The sequence below is a fragment of the Moschus berezovskii genome, chromosome 19 (assembly GCF_049115385.1).
Source record: "Moschus berezovskii isolate FMDL1 chromosome 19, NW_MosBer_1.0, whole genome shotgun sequence".
Taxonomy (NCBI): domain Eukaryota; kingdom Metazoa; phylum Chordata; class Mammalia; order Artiodactyla; family Moschidae; genus Moschus; species Moschus berezovskii.
Window position 1 is genome coordinate 13,060,274 of NC_142478.1, and position 25,902 is coordinate 13,086,175.

At 44.0% G+C, this 25,902-nt stretch overlaps 1 protein-coding gene across 2 annotated transcripts in view; it reads right to left on the reverse strand.

Moving 5' to 3' along the window:
• ARHGAP10 (Rho GTPase activating protein 10) overlaps window positions 1–25,902 on the reverse strand; it is a 389,578-nt gene that overhangs the window by 211,399 nt on the left and 152,277 nt on the right. For both annotated transcript variants that reach the window (XM_055405626.2, XM_055405628.2), the window contains 5 exons: window positions 19,831–19,941; window positions 17,067–17,171; window positions 6,578–6,707; window positions 3,620–3,726; window positions 830–924 (listed from right to left, as the gene is read on the reverse strand). In XM_055405626.2, coding sequence (XP_055261601.1) covers window positions 830–924; window positions 3,620–3,726; window positions 6,578–6,707; window positions 17,067–17,171; window positions 19,831–19,941 — 548 coding nt within the window. The remainder of the gene's footprint in view (window positions 1–829; window positions 925–3,619; window positions 3,727–6,577; window positions 6,708–17,066; window positions 17,172–19,830; window positions 19,942–25,902) is intronic.

Consider the following 25,902-nt stretch of genomic DNA (forward strand, 5'->3'; position numbering starts at 1 on the left):
CAGTTATATCATCTGACAGAAGAGGAAATATTAATTATTTTTGTATTCTTGGGTCCTGATCTGAAATGAACTTGTGTTTAAAAAATCTCATATTGTAAACTTTTATTATTCAAATATGAAACATCATTATCTAGAGTCCACTGCTGCCCAAAATTAGGGCTGGCAAGAAACCTTCATACCATCAGTCATTATAAAAGAAATATTCTATGAGCACCATGATTTTCCTTAGTACTATGGAAGGACACAGAAATAAATGCCAGACAGGGAGTAATATTGACAAATGAGCTTTGTATTTTTGTTGTTTTTTTTTTACCTCTTTCCCTCCAGCAAAGATTCTTTTCTAACTAGGTAACTAAAAGTCATATCACAAGAAAAAAAGAAAACTAGTCTTTGAATAAACAGAGTTTGCCTGTGACCTTCTATTACCTTTCCATATATACATGAAAAATGCCCACACAGAAAAATGAGTACTACTCTATGAACAGCCACAACCACCTCTTTCTAGCTCTACCACCTACTTCCTCATCTTCACGCCTTAAACACTTTTAGTGCCAGAAAAGGAGGCCTGGATCAACAATGAAATGCCCCAAGGTCACTGTTTGAGCAACAACACTAGTTAAAGTGACTGCAAACTCGGCCAAGACTAAGCTATCACTCCACAGCCAAACACAGTGACCGACACAGAACTGCCCACAGTGAATACACAGTTTGGAAAAACAGAAAGATAACAGTCTCCCAGGCCACAGAAATCCAAGTTGCAATTAACTATTTTTTAAATCATTTTCTTAAACGACTCCTCCCACGAAGTCCAGTAATTCCAATAACTTACCGGTCAGCAGCTTCCACGTCAAAGCAAAACCTTCTGTCAATGGAGTCAGTATGTCTCCTGGTACATTCTTTCAAAAAGAAGACCTCTCCATCTCCCTGCAAAGAATCATTTTAAGCATTTTCAAACACTACAGTATAAACACATACAGAGTTAAGTATCCTATACTTGATGGGGGGAGGGGAGGCAAGGTTCAGATTTTAGGTTCCTCTATTCTTTTCTCTTTTGAACCAGTTTATTTAGAACTGCAGCCATTTCTGTCACTGACCTTAAGATTTTTTAGACCCTGCTTCAATTACAGTAACGTTAAACCAGACCTGATGCTAATTTTAAAAGGTGGATTAACAATATAGTTTCTACATGTCTATATTTATAGTTATTCTTATTGCCTTCTTGTTAAAAAAAATGCTAATGTGTTTGCATTTCACATTGCATTATACCACATGAAACAGCCCACAGGTAACCATTTCTGACCTACAGAAGCTTCATTCCATAGCAATCTACCTAAAAGTACATGAAGGACCTTGTATCAGCCACTGTGATCATCTAAAGCTAGAACCATTCCATTTATGCGTGTGTGTGCTCAGCTGTGCCCAAGTCTTTGCAACCCCATGGACTGTAGCCCACTAGGCTCCTCATCCATGGGATCATGCATGACAGGAATACTGGAGTGGATTGCCATTTCCTTCTCCCGGGGATCTTCACAACACATCTATGTGTTTTGTTGTTTCCTAAGTGAATCACCTTGAATTTACCTTTACTGAGTGTTCATGGTACCATTTTATCTCAGTTAACCACCCTCTCCAAGAGCTTTAAAAAGCAGCAGAAAACAGGAGACAGAAGCAATGCAAAAACAGGTTCTCAGTAAGAAACTAAGGAGTCTGAGAAACACTTCTAGAATATTTTAGTATTTTCTGGACTGTGAAGATCTCTAATATTAAACCAGCATTCAGATGTAAAAACATTCGAAATATCACAGGGATCATATTTTTAATGTATTTATCATTTGGGGCTAAACAGAAAGACACCACTAAGCAGATGTGTCTCGGGACTTGAGTCGGCTCTGATAGGCAACTCGCACTCCAACCTCATGCTCGGTTTGTCATTAAAGGGTACGGGGGGCGGTGTTCAAGAGGGAGGGTTCACATGAATACCTACAACTGATTCGTGTTGCTGTATGGCAAAAACCAACACAACATCATAAAACAATTGTCCTCCCACTAGATATAAAATGTTTAAAAATTGGAAAAAGTGTACAGAGATACAGAAGTCAATCCACATTTATCCCCTCACTACAACTTCTGGTCATATCAGTGGCCCTCAGAGGCATAAAGCAATCACGAGCATTTGGTTAATGAGTGGCGCACAGTTGCTGATCATTCCTGGAATTTGCTCTTTTATTAGATTTGATGCTTCACTTAACAGTAAATTTTGCCTTCTCTGCCTCTGATATGTTCTTAACAGATTATTCCTGATTGTACCCATTAAACTTCAGTTACATTTGACAAAAATAAATGACTGTGTTCTTTAAAAAAAAAAAGCGCACAATAACAACAAAACCCATCCCCCTCCAGGGATGACAACCTCGCTTCCTCTTCTTTACCCTGGCCCCGATCTTCCATGTGCATTTTGATATCACAAAAATGTGTTTCTATTATAAGCAGCTTTAAATAGGTTTCAGGAAGATGCAAAGTATGTGTAAACAGAAGTGAACTTGGGTTAATTCTGTATTCACAGAAGCAAAAGTATGCCCATCCACCCAGCAAGCAATGAATTAACCTTAAAATGTGTCACCAGTTACAGTCAATGTTAATGAGAGGAGCTGTGTTGACTATTATCGTTGCTAAGAGCTACAGCTTCTGCTTTAAAACGAAGACCACGTTTTCCACCCAGACAGCTCCTGTGGGCTTCTTGCATACTTTTCCTGTATCACGAGTTGCTGCGGTGTTTATTTCTACAGGAGGTAAAGTAAATGGCGAGTGTCTAAGTGAGAAGGTTCCCGTCTGAGTGAAAAGCAGCAAACTTCATTTCAGATCATCTACTCTATAATCTTTTCATTTATGTGAATTTGTGTGTGCACGTGGCTCAGTCAATACAGAATCTGTGAGAGACGTGGGTTCAATCACTGGGTTGGGAAGATCCCCTGGAGGAGGAAAATGACAACCCACTCCAGCACTCTTGCCTGGGAAATCCCATGGACAGAGGAGCCTGGAGGGCTATCGCCAGTGGTGGGGATAGCAAGAGTCGGACGTGACCTAGCAACTAAAGCACCACCGCCACATGTACACGTCAGGCCTCCCCTGTAAATCCTGAGCAGTCAGTCCCCTGAGTCAGGAAAGCATGGTGAAGGTATTAACTGTATCTTCCAGTAACAGGGACATCAAATAATTCTTCCTTTAAAAAAAAAAAATCTGACCATAAAAATCCATGCCAATAGGATATCCCTGGTGGTCCAGTAGCTAAGACTCTGCATTTCCAAGGCAGGGGCCCTGGGTTCAATCCCTGGTCAGGGAACTGGAGCCCACATGCCACATATAAGAGATCCGCATGCCAGGACTAAGACCTGAGGCAGCCAAATAAATAAACATTTTTAAAATATTTTTTAAAAACCACATGCCAGCAATTCAGAAAGCATGGGAATTATTTTCTGGCCAATTTTATTCAGAAAAAAAAATCTTTTCATTCTAAAAACAAAACACAAGGTATATATCATTAGTGAATGGAAATACCATTAAAATGATGCCCTCAAAGACCACCTCACAGACAGTACAAAGCATAAACAGGAACACTTACAAGTTTCCCCCCGGATCTGTGCTCAAACGGGATCATGGTGAACTTCTTGGCCGCTTTCCGATACATGCAGTAGTGTTTGACCCAGCTGGAACCAAATGGAGGAGGCCCTTCAACAAGAAGCAGAACTTTACATGTTTCCTTATACACAAACAGATATGCAGAATTCTATATTGCTAAAGAGAAAAAACCCAATAAATGGCAACTAATACAGCTCAAGGAAACAAGTCAGCAACACAGCTAATCTAAGACAAGGGAAAACTAGGGGGAATGAGAGGGCGCACAGAGGCAGTTTGAGAAAAGGTCCTAACAGTTCTCGGCAACAAATACAGAATTTAAAGACACATTTTTCACAAAATCTGCTAGACAGTTATCTCATACATGAAAATCTCTTAATTGTAAACTATACTTTTTGTGTCTATGTATGAATAGCTCATGAGAATTTCAAGAATTCCACCAGATATATGTGATGGTTTTGGATTCAACTCTGGCCTCTCAAAATAATAGAACTGTAGAATCACAGTGCAGAAAAGCATGTCGACTATCAAAGTTAAACTTTAAAATGAAGTATGAGACCTCCCTGATGGTCCATCAGTTAAGAATCTGCCCACTAATGCAGGGGACAAGAGTTTGATCCCTGGTACGGGCACGAAGATCCCACATGCCTCAGAGCAACGAAGTCTACGCGCTGTAACAGAAGCCTGTGCACGCAACTAAAGAGGAGCCCCCCACTCACCGTAATTAGAGAAAGCCCGCGCACAGCAACAAGACCCAGAGCAGCCAAGAAGAAAACTAAATTCAAATGACGCATGAAGAACATGAGAGTGAGCTGTCCACATACGCATCAGAGCATTTCTGGAACCACTTTCTACCTCTCACTTAGTCAGTATTACAACAATCAGAGCTCTTAAAAGAAAATGGTCCCAAGTCGGGAGACCTAGAACGGTTCCACCACGTCAAAGGAAAAGCGAGGTCTTATACAGTTTGATAATTTTTTCTTTTATCAAGAAAGGACATTAAAATTTCAAAAAAAAGTCAACACCAACTATCAACATCATCACATCTGAAAACAAATAAAGCCTAAAAATCAAAAAGAACAAACTTAGGAGGGGAGGAAAGGACTCACTTAAAAGAAATGCATTTAGCTTTAGGAAAAATGAATTACATCACCTCGGGTGGAGGGGAGATGAAAGGGGTTACTCTTTGACAATAAATCTCACCTCAAAGCATCCTTAGTGCTGGGCCAGAGCATGGGAAACCCTGGTATGTGTGTGTGTGTTATCAACAGCAAGCATACACACTCTGTTCTATGGTTCATAAAAATACTGCACAGGTATTTCATTCAACACCAAGAAAAACACCTCAAGAGAGGATAAGTATATTACCTTTTTAATCTAAAAAATCTTAGGCTTAGACCAAATGGCAAAGCCAAGCCTCAGAATCTCTTGCCCAGATATCAAGGTGCTTCACTGATTAAGCTGCCATCCCCTCCTGCTGCCACCGGACCCCACTCAACCAGCCCTAAGCACAGAGATTAGTGACGGGTTTTCACACTGTCCAAGCGTCAGGCAATATGACAGAGAGGGTGCAACACAGGGGTGTGTGTGTGTGTCTGTGTGTGTGTGTGTCTGTGTATGTAAGTCACTCAGTCGTGTCCAACTCTTTGCAACCCCATGGACTGCAGCCCACCAGGCTCCTCCGTCCATGGGATTTTCTAGGCAAGAGTACTGGAGTGGCTTGCCATTGCCTTCTCCGACATTAAGACTAAGCCCACATTAAAGAAGGGCAGATGGAAAAGGGACCACCACTCTTCCCACTGCACGTAACATGAACACCCCGATCACGTGGCTGTTCCCTGAGTCTCTCTGCTACAAAACTGGTCAGTTTGGAAATCCAGTTGCGAGAGTCACACTTGGCAAATGAAAACTCTAAAGCACCCTAACTACAGCCAAGGGCGGAGGGGAGGGAAACAGGAAATACAGAAACATTCTCACACACCACCACTTCTGCGTGTGCGTGCTCAGTCCCCAAGTCATGGTTGACTTTCCAGCCCCAAGTACGGTAGCCCACCAGGCGCTTCTGGTCATCGGCTTATCCCAGCAAGAACATTGGAGTGGGTTGCCATGCCCTCCTCCAGGGGATCTTCCTGATCCAAGAACCGCAGCCTAGTCTCTTCCATCTCCTGCCCTGGCAGGAGGATTCTTTACCACTAGCACCACCTGGGAAGCCCACTACTCCTACTAATCAGCAATCAGGCTCCACAGCTAAAGAGGTAAACTGCAACAGCCTTATCATTCAAGTAAGACCAGACTGTCAAAGGTCTGAAAGCATCATGGGGTGCCTTAATTTCAGAATAAGGATACTCTACACACTGCACGTTCACTAAAACAAAAACAATGCTGAAAACTCAGTGAGGTAAGTTAGCATGTCATCTAGGAATTTTTTCATAGTCATATGCAATTGCCCTGATAATTTTAACAAGGACAAAAAACGATCTCAGACAAAGCATACAAGAAATGATGTGAAAGCAGGAGAGACATACGCCCTTCTCAACTTCAACATGGAAGGACAGGGCTCTGGGGAGCGGGTGCATATGAGTATGAGTATGTGGGTGGCTGGGTGTTGCTGTTAACGATGAGGATGAGAAGAAAAGAGGAAAAAGCTAATACCCACCTCGCTTTCAGGTGCTACCAAGTCATTCCTCCCCTGCCAGCAAATTTTAACAAAGTGTGACAGAGAATCGTGGCTTGTTGCTGGAAAGCAGGGTGCTCACAGAGTTCCTAATCTCACCATCCTTTCCCTACGGAAGGAATGTGTTTTCCCCCCCAAAACTGTAAGCTACACCTTCAGACAGCAAAGAAAGTGGCAGGAAAAATTACTCCCAAAATATCAGAGAGTAGTTACAGTGAGAGTCTTTAAATAATTTTTAAAGAGTTATTCACCACCGCGGGAGTCTCTTACTTTTTTCCTGTACATACAGGTAGCCTTCCGCTGTGAACTGACTTGCTCGTTTGTGGTCCTTGGGGTTCTGTCTGATCTTGTTCATAAGTTCTTCCACTTCTGACCTTGTTCCTTCAAAACGATTCCGTGTCTGAAATGAATTGAAAAACACATGTAAGTTTTAAGTCCATTTTTAAGTCATTTTAAGTATATTTTCAAGTCTCTAGATAGCTATAATTAAATTTGTGGCATTTTCCTACCAATTTCTCAAAATGTGCCCATCCTTTCCATGTCTCTTCTTTGTTGACATCATTGTGCAAAGAAAAAAATTAGTGGTGAGGTAGTTAATAAGAGGTTATTTACTTTGACGATTTCTAACACCAAGAATAATTCCATTATTCAACATATGAATTCATGCCTGCATGTCTCACGATATTTATTAAATCTTAGGTTTAAAAAAAAATATATATATATAAGCCATAAAACGAAGTCTTTCCTTTGCAACAATCAATCTGACTCATTACCAGCAATATATCTAAGTATTCAGAATCTGAAAAACTTAATTCTACATTGCAAACTACTAAAAATCAGTGTCATTTTTCCCAGGCCGTGGTAATTGCACTTGAAAAATGACATTTCTTCACAGAATAAAGAAGGGGGGAGAAAATCTCACCTACGAATAATGTCTTTGATATCTAAAGAGACAAATCACATTTCTGAAGCCCTGGAGACGGGATGTCAATATCTCTGTCAAATGGCTAGACTGCAAACGGACATGCAAGGTGAAGTGACAAAATTACCCAGGCAAACCTGACGAGTCAGCACCACCAAGTTTCCAGACATTTCTTTCATCTACACTCAAAAATAATTGTATTAATACCGAAAAACTGCTGATGTGAAACTGTGGAGGAGCTGAGATGAAAAATGATTATTGAAATTCCTCCTCTCTCCTCCTTACAATGAAAGGGGTTACCAAGGGTTCTAAATGCAGAAAAATTATAGAATGGTCCATTTTCAGAGGGGGATGGAAAGTCTGATAAATGAAGATTGTAAAGGAGAAACTTCACCACAGAGGCTTATTTTAAACACAGGCTGAGAGGTTGTTTTTAATTCATTTGTGTACTCTAAAAATGTACGGGGCTGCAGAGCGGGTGGGACTCATTTGCTGACGGCCATCTCTTGCCTTCCCATTTCTTACACTCTGGGGTTTCCTGTCCGCCTCTTAAAGCTGATTATACCCTAACTGTAGTCACCTTCTTTGTCACTTTACAGATTCTCCCCATCTCTCACTTCTTTCCATCTCTATGTGTCTAATAGATATGCACACATATATGTGCATGCTGCTGCTATATATATGCAAATGCTAGCACACATACACACGCACAGACACACACGCTGCTATTAGCCTAACGAGTTGCATCCAAAACTCTCCTTACTTAAGTCAACGCTCAAACTGTCCTAGGTTTGACCGGCGGGGACCCCTTCTCGCTGACTCCTGTTTCACGTGTGCTCTGCTCAGTCACTCAGTCCTGTCCAACTCTTTACGACCCCATGGACTGTAGCCCGCCAGGCTCCTCTGTCCATGGGATGCTTCAGGCAAGAATATTGGAGTGGGTTGCCAATTCCTATTCCAGGGGATCTTCCCGACCCAGGAATCGAACTCACGTCTCTGGCATCTCCTGCACTGGTAGGCAGATTCTTTACCATGGGAAGCCCCCTTTCCAACTCTGCGCATTTCTTTTAAGACAGTAAGAAACCTGGCTCTCACTGTTCCTGATATATTTACTTACGTGCTCCACAAACATACCCACCTGATGTCACCAATCTTCTCAATCTTCCAGACCCCTCCCGTGCATTCTGCCTCTGTACCCTCCCACCCTCACTGCCCTCCTGCCTCAGAGGCTGGTGACTCTGCACCAGGGAGGGAAAAGGTCAGCTATATTTTTAATGTACCATTTTAGGTAAATTATGAATGAGGGCAAACTTTACATTTTTAAAAATCAGAGCCCAAATACTAGAATGGCTGGGCTTCCCTGGAGGTTCAACGGGAAAGAACCCACCTGCCAATGCAGGAGATGTGGGTTCGATTCCTGAGTCAGGAAGAACCCCTGGAGTAGGAAGTGGTAACCCACTCCAGTGCTCTAGCCTAGGAAATCCCATGGACAGAGGAGCCTGGTGGGCTATAATGGGGTTGCAAAAGAGCTGGACACAACTTAGCAACTAAACAACCACAAAAGAATAGTGACTGGAATCTAGCAATTTCTGGTTCTAAATTCCAGGTGTACAGTAAGAGATCATCAAATAATAAAAATGTTAGACTACAAATGTTCAGTTCAGTCGCTCAGTCATGTCCGACTCTCTGTGACCCCATGAATCACAGCACGCCAGGTCTCCCTGTCCATCACCAACTCCTGGAGTTCACTCAAACTCATGTCCACAGAGTCGGTGATGCCATCCAGCCATCTCATTCTCTGTCGTCCCCTTCTCCTCCCGCCCCCAACCTTTCCCAGCATCAGTCTTTTCCAGTGAGTCAACTCGTCGCATGAGGTGGCCAAAGTACTGCAGTTTCAGCTTTAGCATCAGTCCTTCCAATGAACACCCAGGATTGATCTCCTTCAGAATGGACTGATTGGATCTCCTTGCAGTACAAGGGACTCTCAAGAGTCTTCTCCAACACCACAGTTCAAAAGCATCAATTCTTTGGCGATCAGCTTTCTTCACAGTCCAACTCTCACATCCATACATGACCACGGGAAAAACCATAGCCTTGACTAGACGGACCTTGGTTGGCAAAGTAATTTCTCTGCTTTTTAATATACTATCAAGGTTGGTCATAACTTTCCTTCCAAGGAGTAAGCATCTTTTAATTTCATGGCTGCAATCAGCATCTGCAGTGATTTTGGAGCCCAAAAACATAAAGTCTGACACTGTTTCCACTGTTTCCCCATCTATTTCCCATGAAGTGATGGGACCAGATGCCATGATCTCTGTTTTCTGAATGTTGAGCTTCAAGCCAACCTTTTCACTCTCCTCTTTCACTTTCATCAAGAGGCTTTTGAGTTCCTCTTCACTTTCTGCCATAAGGGCAGTGTCATCTGCATATCTGAGGTTATTGATATTTCTCCCAGCAATCTTGATTCCAGCTTGTGCTTCTTCCAGCCCAGCGTTCCTCATGATGGACTCTGCATATAAGTTAAATAAGAAAGGTGACAATATACAGCCTTCACGTACTCCTTTTCCTATTTGGAACCAGTCTGTTGTTCCATGTACAGTTCTGACTGTTGCTTCCTGACCTGCATACAGGTTTCTCAACAGCAGGTCAGGTGGTCTGGTATTCCCATCTCTTTCAGAATGTTCCACAGTTTATTGTGATCCACACAGTCAAAGGCTTTGGCATAGTCAATGAAGCAGAAATAGAAGGTTTTCTGGAACTCTCTTGCTTTCTCCATAATCCAGCGGATATTGGCAATTTGATCTCTGGTGCCTCTGCCTTTTCTAAAATCTGCTTGAACATCTGGGAGTTCACGGTTCACATATTGCTGAAGCCTGGCTTGGAGAATTTTGAGCATGACTTTACTAGTGTGTGAGATGAGTGCAACTGTGCAGTAGTTTGAGCATTCTCTGGCACTGCCTTTCTTTGGGATTGGAATGAAGACTGACCTTTTCCTGTTTTGTGGCCACTGCTGAGTTTTCCAAATTTGCTGGCATATTGAGTGCAGCACTTTCACAGCATCATCTTTCAAGATTTGAAATAGCTCAACTGGAATTCCATCATCTCCACTAGATTTGTTCGTAGTGATGCTTTCTAAGGCCCACTTGACTTCACATTCCAAGATGTCTGGCTCTAGGTCAGTGATCACGTTATCGTGACTATTGGTCATGAAGATCTTTTTTGTACAGTTCTTCTGTGTATTCTTGCCACCTCTTCTTAATATCTTCTGCTTCTGTTAGGTCCATACCATTTCTGTCCTTTATCGAGCCCATCTTTGCATGAAATGTTCCTAGGTCATATCAAAGCGTTTACACTGTGATTCTGATTGTTCAGTTCTAAGTCGTTTTCAATTCTTTGCAAACCCGTGAAATGCATACAGCACACCAGGCTTTGAAATCAGTTTACAGTGCTTTAATCCTCATAATAACCTATGAGATAGTCTAGCATCTTTAATGCTTATAAAACACCATTGCTGTATTTCCTTTCCTTGCATGCTTTGGTTTAAAAAAAAAAAACCCATTTCTAAACCAGTGAGTCTTAAGTCTTATAATAAATATATTCTTACATTACTTGTTGGGGGGGAGGAGGATTCAAAGTGGGGACTAAGCAGGAATTCAAATACATCAGAGTATTTATAAAACTGGCAGAGAGGGGAGAGAAGGCACTGTTCACAGCAAGTTTTAGCCAGAAATAAAGCTTAATAGGCAGATAGCAAGGTTTCCCAGATGGCATTAGTGGTAAAGAATTTGCCTGCCAATGCAGGAGATATAGGAAACCTGGGTTCAGTCCCTGGGTTGGGAAGATCCCCTGAAGGAGGGAATGGTTACCCACTCCAGTATTCTTGCCTGGGAAATCCCATGGACAGATGAGGCTGGTGGGGTACAGTCCTTGGGGTCGCAAAAGAATCAGACGCGACTGACCATGCACGCAGCACACACAGGCAGATAGCAAAGACCAATTTGAAGTTCAGATTGCCCTTTTTCATTCAAGCTTTCTCATCCTGGCCCTATGACCTCATCCAGGGAGCAAAAGAAGACAGAGGATAATTAAAAATATGAGGAGGGTTTCATGAAGGAGCTGTAAAACAGCAGGGGTAGATCCGCTGCAGCCTGCTTTAGTAACCTCCCAAAACAATAAAACAGAAAAGAAGGGGTAGGCCTCTCTACACACACCCCTCACTGCATCCCCAATTCACCCCCTCAAGAGCCTTATGAAGGGGGAGATGGCCAGGTAAAGAGTGGTATGCAACGGATGCCAGGTCAACGGGTGATCGAGTCTAAACGCCTAAAGGACAGCTTCCATGGGGACAAGAGGAATACAGGTTAGAACTGTTGAGAGGCAGGCACGAGCTGAGGCTTACCACCCGTCCCAAGTCTGAGGTCTTACCATTAAAGGGACGCCCATGTCACCCAGGAACTGTTAAGGCCCAAGGAAGCCAAATGGCCACGGCATGATGTTACCCAACTCTTGCATTTACTGACCCCAGACGTTCCATGAGTGAACCTATTTCTAAACCAACATTAAACCTGAAATCAGTGACTTTGAGCCCTGGAGTAAGCCTGCCCAAGTTCCAATGCCACCCGGCCTTAAAGCAGTATGACTTGAGGAAGTTATTTTTCCTTCTTTCCCTCACCTGCGGAAGTAAGAATTTGAAAATCTACATCACAGGACATTTCTGAAGACTAAATGTTACGACACACTTGTATTGTAAACAAATTGCACATAGGTTAACACGTGGCATGTGATAACAAAATAAGTGTTATTATTATTTTAACTGCAATCAAGCCTCTCAATAGTGACAATTAGTCTCTAACAAAGGAAAGAAGAGAATCTTCAGTATAGAACTAAAATTGTATTATTTTACATCTGAGTGAAAGAGAAAATACATTTTTAATTTTGGGGGGGGATTATAAAAGCTAATTCATGACACTATAAACAGAGACGGGAGCACAAACAGTGCTGTCTGGAGGCAAGAAGAGGAGGAACCAACAAGATTACAAAGTGGTTACGGACAGACGCGGCCCTCAGAAACCATCACGTCCTTATTCTCACACAATCACTTCCAATCTCTCTTTTTGTCACACAATTCTGGTGTTCTACTCTTCTCACAAAACTGTAACAAAAATATGTGTGTATATCCATAAATTCTTATTAACCGTTCTTAGTATCTTCTACGGACTCCAGCACCCTAAAATTCCTCAGGTTCTACTTCTTCCAGAAGAATTCTATTCTAGTCGCTCTGGGGATAGAGATCATAAAACGTTTTTAATTAATTTTTTAAAATATCCTTTAATTTTGACGCAATTTACATTCTTCTGGACAAATGTAATTTTTAAAAGCCATCCTGCTCTTTTTTGCTGCCCATCAATTACTCTAGATTATGGAAAATCGAAAAAGACTTGAGTCTCTCTCAAAAACAGGTCTAATCATTTTTACAACAGAAAAGGTGAAACCAGATGGGGGAAAATAGGTGATTCTTCTTTAAAATAACTTTTCCTTTTTTTCTGATTATAGAACTGTTTTTCCATTTTTTACTACAGGAAAATACCTAAAAGTTGACCAAAATTATCTCTAACATTACAGAACAGAGACAGTTAACTCTAAGATTTGGTGTCAATACCTGGGTATATTTCCTTTAATACATAAATACACACAGTATAAAAAGTATCACAAAGAAGTAAGTCAGACAGAAAGACAATTGTCATCTTATCACTTAAATGTGGAATCTTGAAAAATAATACAAATGAACTTACTTATAAAACTGACTCACGGACATAGAAAAGAAACTCATGCTTACCAAAGAGGAAGTGGGAGGGATAAATTAGGAATTTGGGATTAACAGGTACACATCACTATGCATAAAGGGCTTCCCAGGTGGCACTAGCAGTAAAGAACCCACCTGCCAATGCAGGAGATGTAAGAGATGCGGGTTCGATCGGTGGGTCAGAAAGATCCCCTGAGGAGGCACGGCAACCACTCCAGTATTCTTGCCCGGGGACTTCCAGGGACAGAGGAGCCTGGCCGGGCACAGTCTATGGTTGCATACGACACGACTGAAACGACTTAGCAGGCGCACATCAAACAGGTGAACAACAGGACCTACTGTACGGCGAGAGGGACTATATTCAGTATCTTGTAACAACTGATGCTGGAGAAGACTCTTGAGAGTCCCTTGGACTGCAAGGAGATCCAACCAGGCCATTCTAGAGGAGATCAATCCTAGGTGTTCATTGGAAGGACTGATGCTAAAGCTGAAACTCCAATACTTTGGCCACCTCATGCGACGAGTTGACTCACTGGAAAAGACTGATGCTGGGAGCGATTGGGGGCGGGAGAAGGGGACGACAGAGAATGAGATGGCTGGATGGCATCACCGACTCTGTGGACATGAGTTTGAGTGAACTCCGGGAGTTGGTGATGGACAGGGAGGCCTGGCGTGCTGTGATTCATGGGGTCGCTGAGAGTCGGACACGACTGAGCGACTGAACTGAACTGAACTGAGTAACGTATAAAGGAAAAGAATCTGAACAAGAATGTACCTATCTCCATGTATGAATCACTTTGCTGTACACCGGAAACTAACACTACATTTTAAATCCGCTACGCATCAAGAGAAGGGAAATGGCAACCCACTCCAGTGTCCCTGCCTGGGCAATCCCGTGGACAGAGGAGCCTGGCGGGCTACAGTTAGTTCACGGGGCTGCAAAGAGTCAGACTCGGCTGAGCGGCTGAGCACAGCTCATGCGTCAATTAAAGCCAAACAGCCACTTCCCCGGTGGCCCAGGCGGACAAGAAGCCGCCTACCAGTGCCGGGGACGCGGGTTCGACTCCTGGTCCGCGAAGACCCCAGCTGTTCCGGGGCAGCGAAGCGCGCGCACCCAAACTCCTGAGCCCGGGGCCCGCAGAGAGAGGAGCCGCTGCAGCGGGAGGCCCCGGGCGGCGAGCAGAGAAGGCGTGTGCAGTGAACAGAGCGACCGACGAACAGGACGAGGCGTTCGGGGCTGGGACTACGTAAGCGGCGGCTGGTGCTGGTCTCTGCCCCCGCGGCGCACCGCGCGCGAGCGCGCCCGTCCCCGCGTGCCCCGTCTCGCCGCCGCAGGCCGGGCTCTCGCGCTGCGGACCCCCAGCCGCCCGCGCCGCTCGCTCCGAGCGCCCCCACGCCCCCTCTGCTCCGCGCAGGCTTCGGGCCCCGAGGCGGGCGTCCTCGGGACGGACAGACACCGCGGCGCGTCCCGGGACGGACAGACACAGTGCCTCCCCGGGGCGGACAGGCACCGCGGCGCGTCCCGGGGCGCCGGCCTCGCTGAAGCGGGAGAACGAGCTCGCAGGCGGGAGCGGAGCGCGCGCTGAAGGCGAGGCGGCCTCGGACGGGCCGAACGGGAGGCGGCGGGGCACTCGGGCAGCTTACTGAGGGCGACCTGACGCTCCGGGGACACAGCACAGGCTTCTTCCCAGCGACTCAGTCTGCCCATTTCTTTGTGGGAAATTAAGGTTACCGAGTATGTGCGCTCAGTTCTAAATAGACTAAGGCTATAGGCCAGGTGAACCGTTTCAACCGGGAGCCTGTCTCCAAGCTTTGCTTACAGCAGTTCCTGTCCGAGTACTGTTCATTCCCACTGAAATCCTGACTCTCTCTCAGACTGTTCTGGGGTATGTAAGGTAGTCCGTGGGGTCGCGAAGAGTCAGACGTTGCTTAGCGCCTACACAGCAACAAGCTAACTAGAGCCCCCGACCCCGGGGCCCACATAAGAGCAATGCAGGGGCGGCTCCTCCGGAGCCCCCGGGAGAGGCTGACGTGTCCCCACACCTCGCCCCAGACGCGCAGGGCCGGCGGCTCCTCAGGCAGGTAGCCTGAGCTGTCACCCGGGCCCTCGCGCGGACGGCTGTCTGAGCCCTTGGTTTAATGCTCTGACGTGGCCGCCCTGAAATTCTTCATTCTTGAATAAGAAGGGGTCCCGCCTCCTCATTTTACACAAATTACGGGTTAGTTCTGCCTGAAGGTTCTCATCCAGACCAGCCCTGCCTTTGACAGGTGAGCTACAGACACTGTTACACAGTCAGGTAGTGGAGAAAAAACAAACAAAAAAATCAAGACAATAACCTCCTCTTCTAAACTAACTATGGAACATGCTTTTCACAGCACTGTTCCGCCGTCTGCAGAAGTCTTCTGATACATCACAGCATCATTGGATTAAATGTTCTACCGACAGAGACAGCTTTGAAGTTAGGACTAACCCACACATAGACACTGTGACATATTTTTAAACTGTGTTACGTTATGTGATTGATATGGGGGGGGTGGTGAAGGGAGGAATCGACTCTGAGTCATATGACTCAGCAGAATGTACAATCTTCAAATCCAACTGACACATGAATTACAAAACATGAGGCATTTCATTATCTGTATTCCCAAGGGTAGGGAACTCTACCAAAATAACTTAGAAACAAGATCTACACAAAAACCCCTCATTCCCATTTCTAAGATTGTGAAGGTCAGGAGCAAACAGTACAGAGATTCCCATCTTTATCCCTGTATGTCTTTCAGGATGAGCTAGGAGTTTGTCCCAAAACTCACTCACTGTACTCTCAACAACATTTGAAATTACACTAAGCATAACTTGAACAGCTTTGCAAGGAGGAGACTTCCAACTTCCAAAATCAACTAAAGTTTTGAAATGAAAAACATCTACTACCTTCTGATCAAAACCACATATTATACTGTTTAAAAAGATTAAGCTGTGCTGTGCTGAGTCGTTTCAATCGTGTCCAACTCTTTGCAACCCTGTGAACTAACTGGAGCCCACCGAACTCCTCTGTCCGTGGGATTCTCCAGGCAAGAATACTGGAGTGGGTTGCTGTGCCCGCCTCCAGGGGATCTTCCTGACCCAGGGATCAAACCCAAGTTTCTTCAGTCTCCTGCGCTGGCAGGCAGGCTCCTTACCACTGGTGCCACCTGGGAAGCCCGTTTAACAGATTAGGTTCTTTAAAATTCTCTATTCAAGACCTAACAGATAACAATAAAGGACCAACAGCAACTATGAACACCAATATATTAGTGAATATGCACAAAATACAGGAAAGAAATTCCACCGGAACTGTGAGCCTATGTGGGAATAAAAGTCAGATAAGTCATACAGGGGACAGAAGAAATTTAGATTACAATTGAAATGCCTTAAATCAAAACTGGAGGACTGCTTTGTCTTTCATACAGATCAAAGTTAGAATTACACAACAGAAGTTATCCTTAGAACCGTCTTACAAAGTGTAGATGACTAGGTCACATCACCATATGGCCTGTTTCAAAGTTGCTAAGAGAGTGGCCATCCAATGTTATCGTCACAAGGAAAAAAATTTTAACTACAGGAGGTGACTGATGTTAACTAAAGTGGAAATCTTGCAATTAGTAAATTGTTAAGCTGTACCACTTATACAGTGTTGTGTGTCAATTATATCTCAAGAAAATTGGGGGGGAAATTAAGAAAATTAATGTGAAATTTTATTATAACAACATACCTCATGACTTTTTGGAAAATAAGAAAAATAAATTAAGAAAAATAAATTATAGAAAATGAATTCGTCTTTTAAAAAAGCAGCCGCCAGGTGGCAGTGTCCTGAGCCTCCATTAGCTGGAGAGCAGCTGTTATACTGAGAACTGACCAGAAGGTGGCAGCATAGCCTCAGTTTCCTAGTGCCAACACATCAGCCTGCTCTTAAGGCTTTTCACATACCAAAGAAATCAAAACTACCTCTCGGACGTCTTTTTTTTTTTTTTTTTTTAAAGAGCTTTCATTTCCTTACATTCTGAATGTTGATCTGTAGTTCCATTTTGTAGTGATTGAAGTCTTTAGCAAGTTCATGGCCCTGATGATAGAAAGTAAACATTCCCTGAAAAAAGGACAGCATCTAAAACAAAGGAGAAAAGGCAACATTAGCACGCACACACACACAAAAAAAACCCTCGGGGAAAAAATAAAACAGCCACATGTTTCCCCACAACTCATTATGATTCCATTAATGTAAAATAATTCAAAACAAGTCACTAGAATTCAACTAAATCTAACTGCATTTTATTCATTAATTGCTCCCTTAAAAAAAGAATGAAGGATCTGCGATTTTTCCCTCAATAGCAGAGCCATGCGGAGAAGGCAATGGCAAGCCACTTCAGTACTATTGCCTTGAAAATCCCATGGATGGAGGAGCCTGGCAGGCTGCAGTCCATGGGGTCGCTAAGGGTCAGACACGACTGAGCGACTTCACTTTCACTTTTCACTTTCACACATTGGAGAAGGAAATGGCAACCCACTCCAGTGTTCTTGCCTGGAGAATCCCAGGGACGGGGGAGCCTGGTGGGCTTCTGTCTATGGGGTCACACAGAGTCGGACACGACTGAAGTGACTTAGCAGCAGCAGCAGCAGAGCCATGAGATAGCTTTTATAGTACACTGTAGAGAAGAAATGGAATCCTACATCACCCCTTTGTCCTTTTTCTTTAAAAAAAAAAAAAAAAGATTCATTTATTTCTGGCCATAGTGGTTCTTTTTGCTGTGTGGGCTCTTCTCTGGTTGCAGTGAGTACGGACCAGTCTCTGGTTGTGGGGTGCAGGCTCCTCTCGTCACAGGGCACAGGCTCTAGAGTGCACAGGCTTCAGCAGTTGCAGACCCCAGGCTCTAGAGCACAGGCTCAACGGTTGTGGCCCACGGACTTCACTGCTCCATGGCATGCAGCATCTTCCCAGACCAGGGATCGAACCCACGTCTCCTGCACTGGCAGGTGGATTCTCGAGCACTGAGCCACCAGGGAAGCCCCCATTTGTCCTTGTCAGTCAAGAGAATCCCTATATTCATTTAAAATGAAACCTCATCCCTACAGGCCGATAGAACCTATGAGGAAAGTGATATACAGATCAGTCAAAAGCTCTTTCAAAGGGCACCCAGTGTAGGGCACCCTCTCTTTCGTTGACAAAGATGTGCCATGACTGAGGCAGAGAGGGCAGAGGCAGGGCAGGAATCAAACCCCGAGCTTGCTACAAACTCCCCGACCCTCCTGACCAGAGGGCAGCCGCCTCTGCTCCACGTGTGAGCAAACCTACAGTGAGAATGACCTGAGGTGAGTTCAGGAAATCCCAGAATCCACTGTCTTCAGAATGTCACATCGTGTAGTGCTGAGGAATTTGGGACTCTGACGTCCAGTGGCCAGCAGAGGTCAATTCCCCACTGAGGCCAATTACTGACATTTCCCTACTTCGATGTCTACATTTGCTACGTGGCATAATTAAAATATCTCCTTAATAGAGTACTGTGTGGAATCCATGCACGATCACAGAAAAGTGCTTAGAACAATGACCTGAACAATGACAGAGCATTGTAAATGTTCACAAAAAAAAAAAAAAAAGTAGGCCATTATTATGGTTTCTCATAAAAAGAAAGCTTGAAGGAGGTTTTCTCTGTTTAACCTAGGGGAATTCCATTGCTCCACTGGACCATAGCTTCCACCGATGCTAATTTTTCAATAACAATTACTTGGTTTTTCAGTTTGTTTCTCAACATCTTACATACAATATGTAAACTGTATGGCATGTGAATTATATCTCAGTAAAGCTTTTTTGTTAATCACATGCAGTAAAGCCTATATTAAAATTAAAGTGACTCTTGAGAATCACAGATCTCAGTGAACATCTGTTTTTGGGGGGCGCAGTTTTGCTAAAACCCACAGTATGAAATATCCTTTGATTCAGAAGATACATATATTCATAGATATACTAACATAGAAATAAGTGAAGCTCTCAGAGTACACCTATATAAGCATCAATGAAAATCACGTGTTTCTAAAATAAGTGCAAAGAATGTCAGAGTAACTCACAAAGTAGTTTCAAATGTTCTGCATACTGGTTCTTAATTTAGGTTGTATGAAAGTGAAAGTCGCTCTGTTGTGTCTGATTCTTTGCGACCCCATGGACTATACAGTGCATGGGATTCTCCAGGCCAGAATACTGGAGTAAATAGCCTTTCCCTTCTCCAGGGGATCTTCCTAACCCGGGAACTGAACTCAGGTCTCCTGCATTGCAGGCGGATTCTTTACCAACTGAGCTATTGCATAAGTATTGTGAACTGTATTAGAAGTAACTTGTTACCAGTCATTGTTGAAAGTACCAAGGTTTGGATGGATGCACTTGCCTTAGAAACAAACTTAAGTAGAATAAAGATTATCCCATCAGCACCTCCAAGCTCACTCATGTTCCAGTAACTTCATGGGAATTCTTGTTAAGGGTGGAGTTACAACTAGGATGGGAGAAGTTGCACCTGATTGCAGAGTCCCTGAGGCCATGCAGCCAAAGGGATAATACTCATCCCACACTGCTGTGCAAATAAGGCTGAGAACCGCTACTTGCTGGTGGGATTTTGACCCCACAGCGACCTGGGTGCACCATGTACAATTTACAACATCTTGTTTCGTGTTTATGCATCACAGCCTATAGCAACCATAAATTAGACCTTGAAAGAAACAGATTCCTGTTCTCTATCACGAACATTTGACCCTCAGAGAAACTTGCTGTTTATACTTACGGGTTCCACAAACTCAAACTTCTTCCTTTCTTGGATTTCCTGAAGCTTACACACATATTCAAGGGACAGTTCATAGAAGTGTTGCCGGTTCTGTTCCACTTGGATATCTGCCTGTGTTGAAACAAAGGAGGCAGTCAGATTAGAGATGGTGTGACGTGAAACTCTTTATCCGAGGTTTGCAAAGCTCCCATCTATGGACCAAATATGGCCAGCTGTCTGTTCTCCCAAACGAGGTTGTGCTGGACACAGCTGTGACCACTCCGTCACGTATCATCAATGTAGACTGCCCTGCTACGACGGCTGAACTGAGTTGTCGCAAGAGGGACCTCATGGTCTTCAAAAATGTAAAATACTTATTAGCATCTGACTGTCTGCAGAAGTAGTTTGCCAACCCCTGCTCATCTCCGTGATGAGGTTGACCCCTAAGGACCGAACATCACGCAGTCTAGCTCTTTATGAGAAACCTACCCCAACCACAGCTGACACACAAGTTGGAACCATACACACAGACTCCGAACTACACAAACGGTGTTTCCATTGACAAAGCACCTAAGAATGAAGTGGCCTGGGAAGGAGGACTGAACAAACTCCAGTCGCCACAGCACTCCTGAGTGAAAACAGCAGGTGAAGAAGTGGCCACAGCCCCACTGCAAGAACCTGGCTCCAAGGCAAGGCTGGGCTTGACGCCCACCTGCTGGCACTCACGCCCCTACGCCTTCAACACACCCATCCCTTGGAAGCGAGCAGGCACCAGATGGCCAGAAGACTATTCCAAAAAAAGGTTCCAGGTTCTCTTGTCTAACTAGAAAGGCACTGGGAGAGGAGATGGCTCCACAGAGGAACAGGGGAGAAAATTCTGGCCCTCAGAACGGTTCCTATACGGCATCATGTAGTTTTTACCTGGACATTTCTCCAGAGAGGCCATATCTAAACACATGGAAAGATGCTCAGCATCACTCACCATTAGGGAAATACAAGTCAAAACCACAAGGTAGCACCTCACACTCATCAAAAACAAAACAAACAAAAAACAGGAAATAGCAAAAACAGACCTATCCCCAGAACAAAACAGAAAACCAAAAGTACTGGTGAAGATGTAGAGAAACTGGAGCTTTGTACACTGCTGATGTGAATGCAAAATGACTCAACTGCTGTGGAAAACAGTATGGCGGTTCTCTACAAAAAAATTTAAAATAAAATGACCATATGATCTTAACAATTCCATTTCGGGGTATACACTCACAAGAACTGCAAGCAGGGACTCAAACAGATACTTGCTCACCCACATTGACACAGCTAAACGGTAAAAATAACCAAAGTGCCCACTGACAGATGAAGGGATAATAAAAATCTGATCTACACAGATAATGGAATATTATTCAGCCTCAGAATGGAGGGGAAGTCCGGCTCAACATGGATGAAGCCTGAGGACATTAAGATGTCAACTACATACTGGCACTTGCCTTGTACCTCTACAAGGACTAAATCATGAGCTGCTATAGCCGCTGACCATCAAAACCCGCTGAAAAGGAGTTCAGGGTGGAGAGCAGAAATGAAGCACTCTGTGCTCTGGGAAAAACTGGCAGGTCTTCAGATAGCTACATATTTTCAGGAGCTGGTTTTATGAGCCCAATTCTTGTATCTCTTCCTATCTAGAAAAGCACTAAAATCCTTCATGGAGATGTCTGCTCCTCATGACTTGCAGTCACCCTCACAAAACTACCAGAAACCTTCCACACACACAAAAAAAAAAACACATGCATGCCCTCTTCAACAAAATCACATATATACTGACCTTCCCTCCACCACGCTGGGGCAGTTTCTTAGAGCTATCTGAAATGCTGTCTCCCGGGCTATAGTCCTCATTTTGCCCCAAATAAAACTTCCTCACAACTCTCAACTCACAACGCTGTACATTTATTTCATCAACAATGATAAATAAAATGAGTCAATCACAAAAGGGCAGGTGCCATACGATTCCTCTTCCATGAGGTACCTGGAAGAGTGAAATTCACAGACAGGAAGTCGAATGATGGTGAGGAGCTGGAGGGAAGAGGGCTGAGGAGTTACAGTTTAATGGGAAGTACAGAGTTTCAGTATCTAAGCCTTTAGGAGGTGGGATGTGGGGTGGCTGCACAACAATGTGACTGTATTTAATGACACTGAACAAAGTATATCCTTGAACATAGTTAAAATCGTATCCTGCTATATTTTGGGCTTCCCTTGTGGTTCAGCTGGTAAAGAATCCTCCTGCAATGCAGGAGACCCAGGTTCGATCCCTGGGTTGGGAAGATCCCCTGGACAAGCGAAAGGCTACCGTCTGGCCTGGCGTATTCCATGGACTATATAGTCCATGGGATCGCAAAGAGTCAGACACGACTGAACGACTTTCATTTCACCTGCTACATTTTACTACAACAAAATTTTAAGTTTTGGGGGAAAAAAAGGTAATAGGTAATTTTTTGGCATCATATCATTTTTTATTTAATGTTTAAATATAATAAATGCATCTTACTGTGAAATGAAATATTTTCTGCTGTATGTGTAAACACCAGCCTTTCAAATGTAAATTTCTGAGCCCAGGAAAACAATACCAGCTATGCACCAGCCATCAGGTAAGTGTGCTGAGGAGCTTGGGGGGATGCCAAGAAAGCATAGGAGGCAGCCATCCATCACATTCTCCACCTCTTATGGCAAACATTCCCTGGAGAAGGGAATGGCATCCCACTCCAGTATTCTTACCTGGAGAATTTCATGGATAGAGGAGCCTGGTGGGCTACAGTTCATGGGGTCGCAAAGAGTTGGACTCAACTGAGTGACTAACACACACACACGGTAAACACTAAGGATGTGAACGATCAAGAAGCAGGATTTGGCCCCAGACAGCGGAGACAGATGTACATGAAAGCAATGAATTCAGTGAGTGCAGACACTTGCATCTTCCCATACACAGAAGACAAGCCTGTGATCCATGTGATCTGGGGTGCTGGAGAAGGCTCTGAGAGTCCCTTGGGCTGCAAGGAGATCAAACCAGTCAATCCTAAAGGAAGTCAACCCTGAATATTCACTGGAAGGACTGATGCTGAAGCTGAAACTCCAATACTTTGGTCACCTGATGTGAAGAGCCGATTCATTAGAAAAGACTCTGAAGGTAGGAAAGATCGAAGGCGGGAGGAGAAGGGGGCGACAGAGGATGCGATGGTTGGATGGCATCATGGACTCAATGGACATGAGTTTGAGCATGCTCTGGAGGATGGTGAAAGGCAGGGAAGCCTGGCGTGCTGCAGTCCATGGGGTCGCAAAGAGTCAGACACAACTGAGCAGCTGAACAACATACATAGAAGAATGCTGCATTCCTTGAGATGTCTGGCTTTCCTCTATTAGCAGACTGCCTCCCGCACCCCGACCTTGCGACAACCTTCCACATACCCTGACTCCTTTCCCTGCCTGCTCAGAGCAGTCTCTCGGGGTCACTTTGAGATGCTCTCTCCTCGCTGGAAATCCTCATAATTCCCACCAAAAAAAGAAAACTCTACTTTCAGACTGTGACTACTTGTTTAGCCAACATGACTAAGTCAAAATGTTTCTTATTAAGCCAAATTTTCTACCTAATACTCTAGAAATCATGATTTTCTTATGCCTCTAATGATCAGAGATTGAGTTCAGCCACCAGCAGCTAACACGCACAACTCCCAGGAAAAACAATGTAAGTGTGTTGAGTGTTTACTAAAATGGAGCTATGGGGGATTTAAGGGTGAATCATTCATGTTACTGTTAATGGGAAATGCCTTTCAAGAAAATTTCACCAGGATCAGACTGACCACGGTTGTTTTCTTTTTTTTTTTTTTGAGTGGATTCTCTCTCCTGGTGTGCTCCTGTATTGCTGCTCAGCTTCTATTCACAGCCTCCCAATGTTCTGAGTGTTCAGGACTGCTGTGCCAGGCACGGAGAGATCTTATCACCAGAAACCCTGGGATTGCAGATAACCCATCATTTACGCCACCACCACAGACATCCAAATTACACCCAGCAGCACACTCCTTTAGCTTGACTCTGTCTAAAAGGCAATCGCTATATAAGTGGTATAACGGGAAATGTATTTGGTCTTTGTCCCAGGTTCCTGGCACAAATCTCCTAAAACCCTTGGAATTTCCTGACTGAGGGAAGTGTCTGCTGTCATTTCTAGGGAGCCCCAAGTGAGAACACTCCTGTTTGTGCTAATAAGGTGACTTTGGGGGGGCCCCAAGGCTGCACTGATCAGAAGGTTAGAACCTTGGCCCCACCCATTGGCCTTCAGGAAGGGGGAAGCACTACAGATTAAGTTCTGTAACAACTCTTGAACACGGGTTCATAAGCTTCCAGGTTGGTAATGTAAAAAATTAGTAAACAGAAAACTCAAACAGAGCTGGGTCAACAGACTGGGAGTGCTCATGGCTTCCAATGACAACAGAGCCCAAGAGAAAGAAGGAAGGTGACTCTTCTCACCTGGCCAGGACTCAGCCCAAGAAAAGCCATGGCCTCTGTTTACTATAGCCTCTCAACTCCCTGTCCCTCACAATCAACGGGGTCTCCTTCACGTGTCAAGTGGGAACGTGCCCTTGGCTCACCACTGCAAGGCCCCAAACAGCAACTTTTCTGATCCTGAATAAACCCATCTTTACTGGAGAAATATCTGGCAGACTATTCATTTCAGGTCATGAGCAAATCCATCCACTTGCCTGAAGAGTGACACACCCCAGCTCCACAGGGTCAGAAGTTTCTGCGCTTGGGACCCTTCTGGACCCAGTCCCGTACACCTGTTCATCTCAGCTGCTCATCCGAATCCTCTAAGATTACCTTTTATAACAAGCTGGTAAACTTAAGTAAATGTTTCCCAGTTCTGTGAGTTGCCCAAGCAAATCAATCAAACCCAAGGAAGGGGTGGGGGGGTCACAGGAACCTTTTCTTTGTAGTCAGTTAATCAGAAGCACACCAGGATTTGGTGTTAGAAGTGGGGCAGTCTTTTATTTTAATTGAAGTACAGTTGATTTACAATGTGTTAGCTTCTGCTGTACAACAAAGTGATTTGGTTATACATATAAATTATTTTCCATTATGGTTTATTACTGAATACTGAATAGGGCCTTGTTGTTTATCCATTCAATAGCTTGCATCTGCCAGTCATTAGTAGGGCAGTCTTGTAGGATTGAGCCCTTAACCTGAAGGATCTGATGCTATTTCCAGGTCGTGCCAGAACTGCGTTCATTGCTTGGTGGCATTGAAAAACACACAACTGGACTATACTTTTTACTAGACCAAACAAAAGTCACTTTTTAAACATACAACTTCAAACTGATTATCAATTTCACTTCTGACCATGCCTGCTGTAAATATGCATACAGGAACAGATCACTCACACAAAGATCTTCAAGGGATCTATTTCTCTGGTCATACTTATGGAAATATAATTATCTGACTACTCAGGGTCAACTGAAAAAAAAAAAATATACAACGTGAGAGTTGTGAGTTAGGTTTTATTGGGGGCACAATGTGGAATAAATCCTGGGAGCAGGTCCTCAGAGGTTGACTAGTGAATTTAATCTGTAGAGGCAGATGGCAAGTGCTAATTTTTAGCTGCCATAAGGAAACAAAAATATACTTCAAACATCAGCAGTTGAAGAATTTTCTCAAATATCCAATTACTGTTCTAGTACAAATATTAATATTGAGAATTTGGGGGTGTGATGGAGGCAGAAGCCAGTGTGTCCGTTCAATACAGAGCGAGAGGTAAAGGTCCTAATAAACCAAAATTGCCAGCCTGCTGTCTGCCACAGTTTTCTCCAGTGATTTACTGGAAACCAGAGGAAAGAATAGCTGATAACAAGGACATACGCCTTTATTCAGTACCACTCCCAGCAGCCTTTATTAATCTCTCAAGCACCTCAACTCAATTTACTGAAGATCAGCAATACATTAGCCACTGCCAGGAGTGGCCAAAGCCACATCTAACCTTCTTTCCTTTAAGGAGCATCCCCATCCTTAAGGCATTCACTCTTGCAACAGAAAGCTCGGTCAAGTGGGGTTCTGTACATT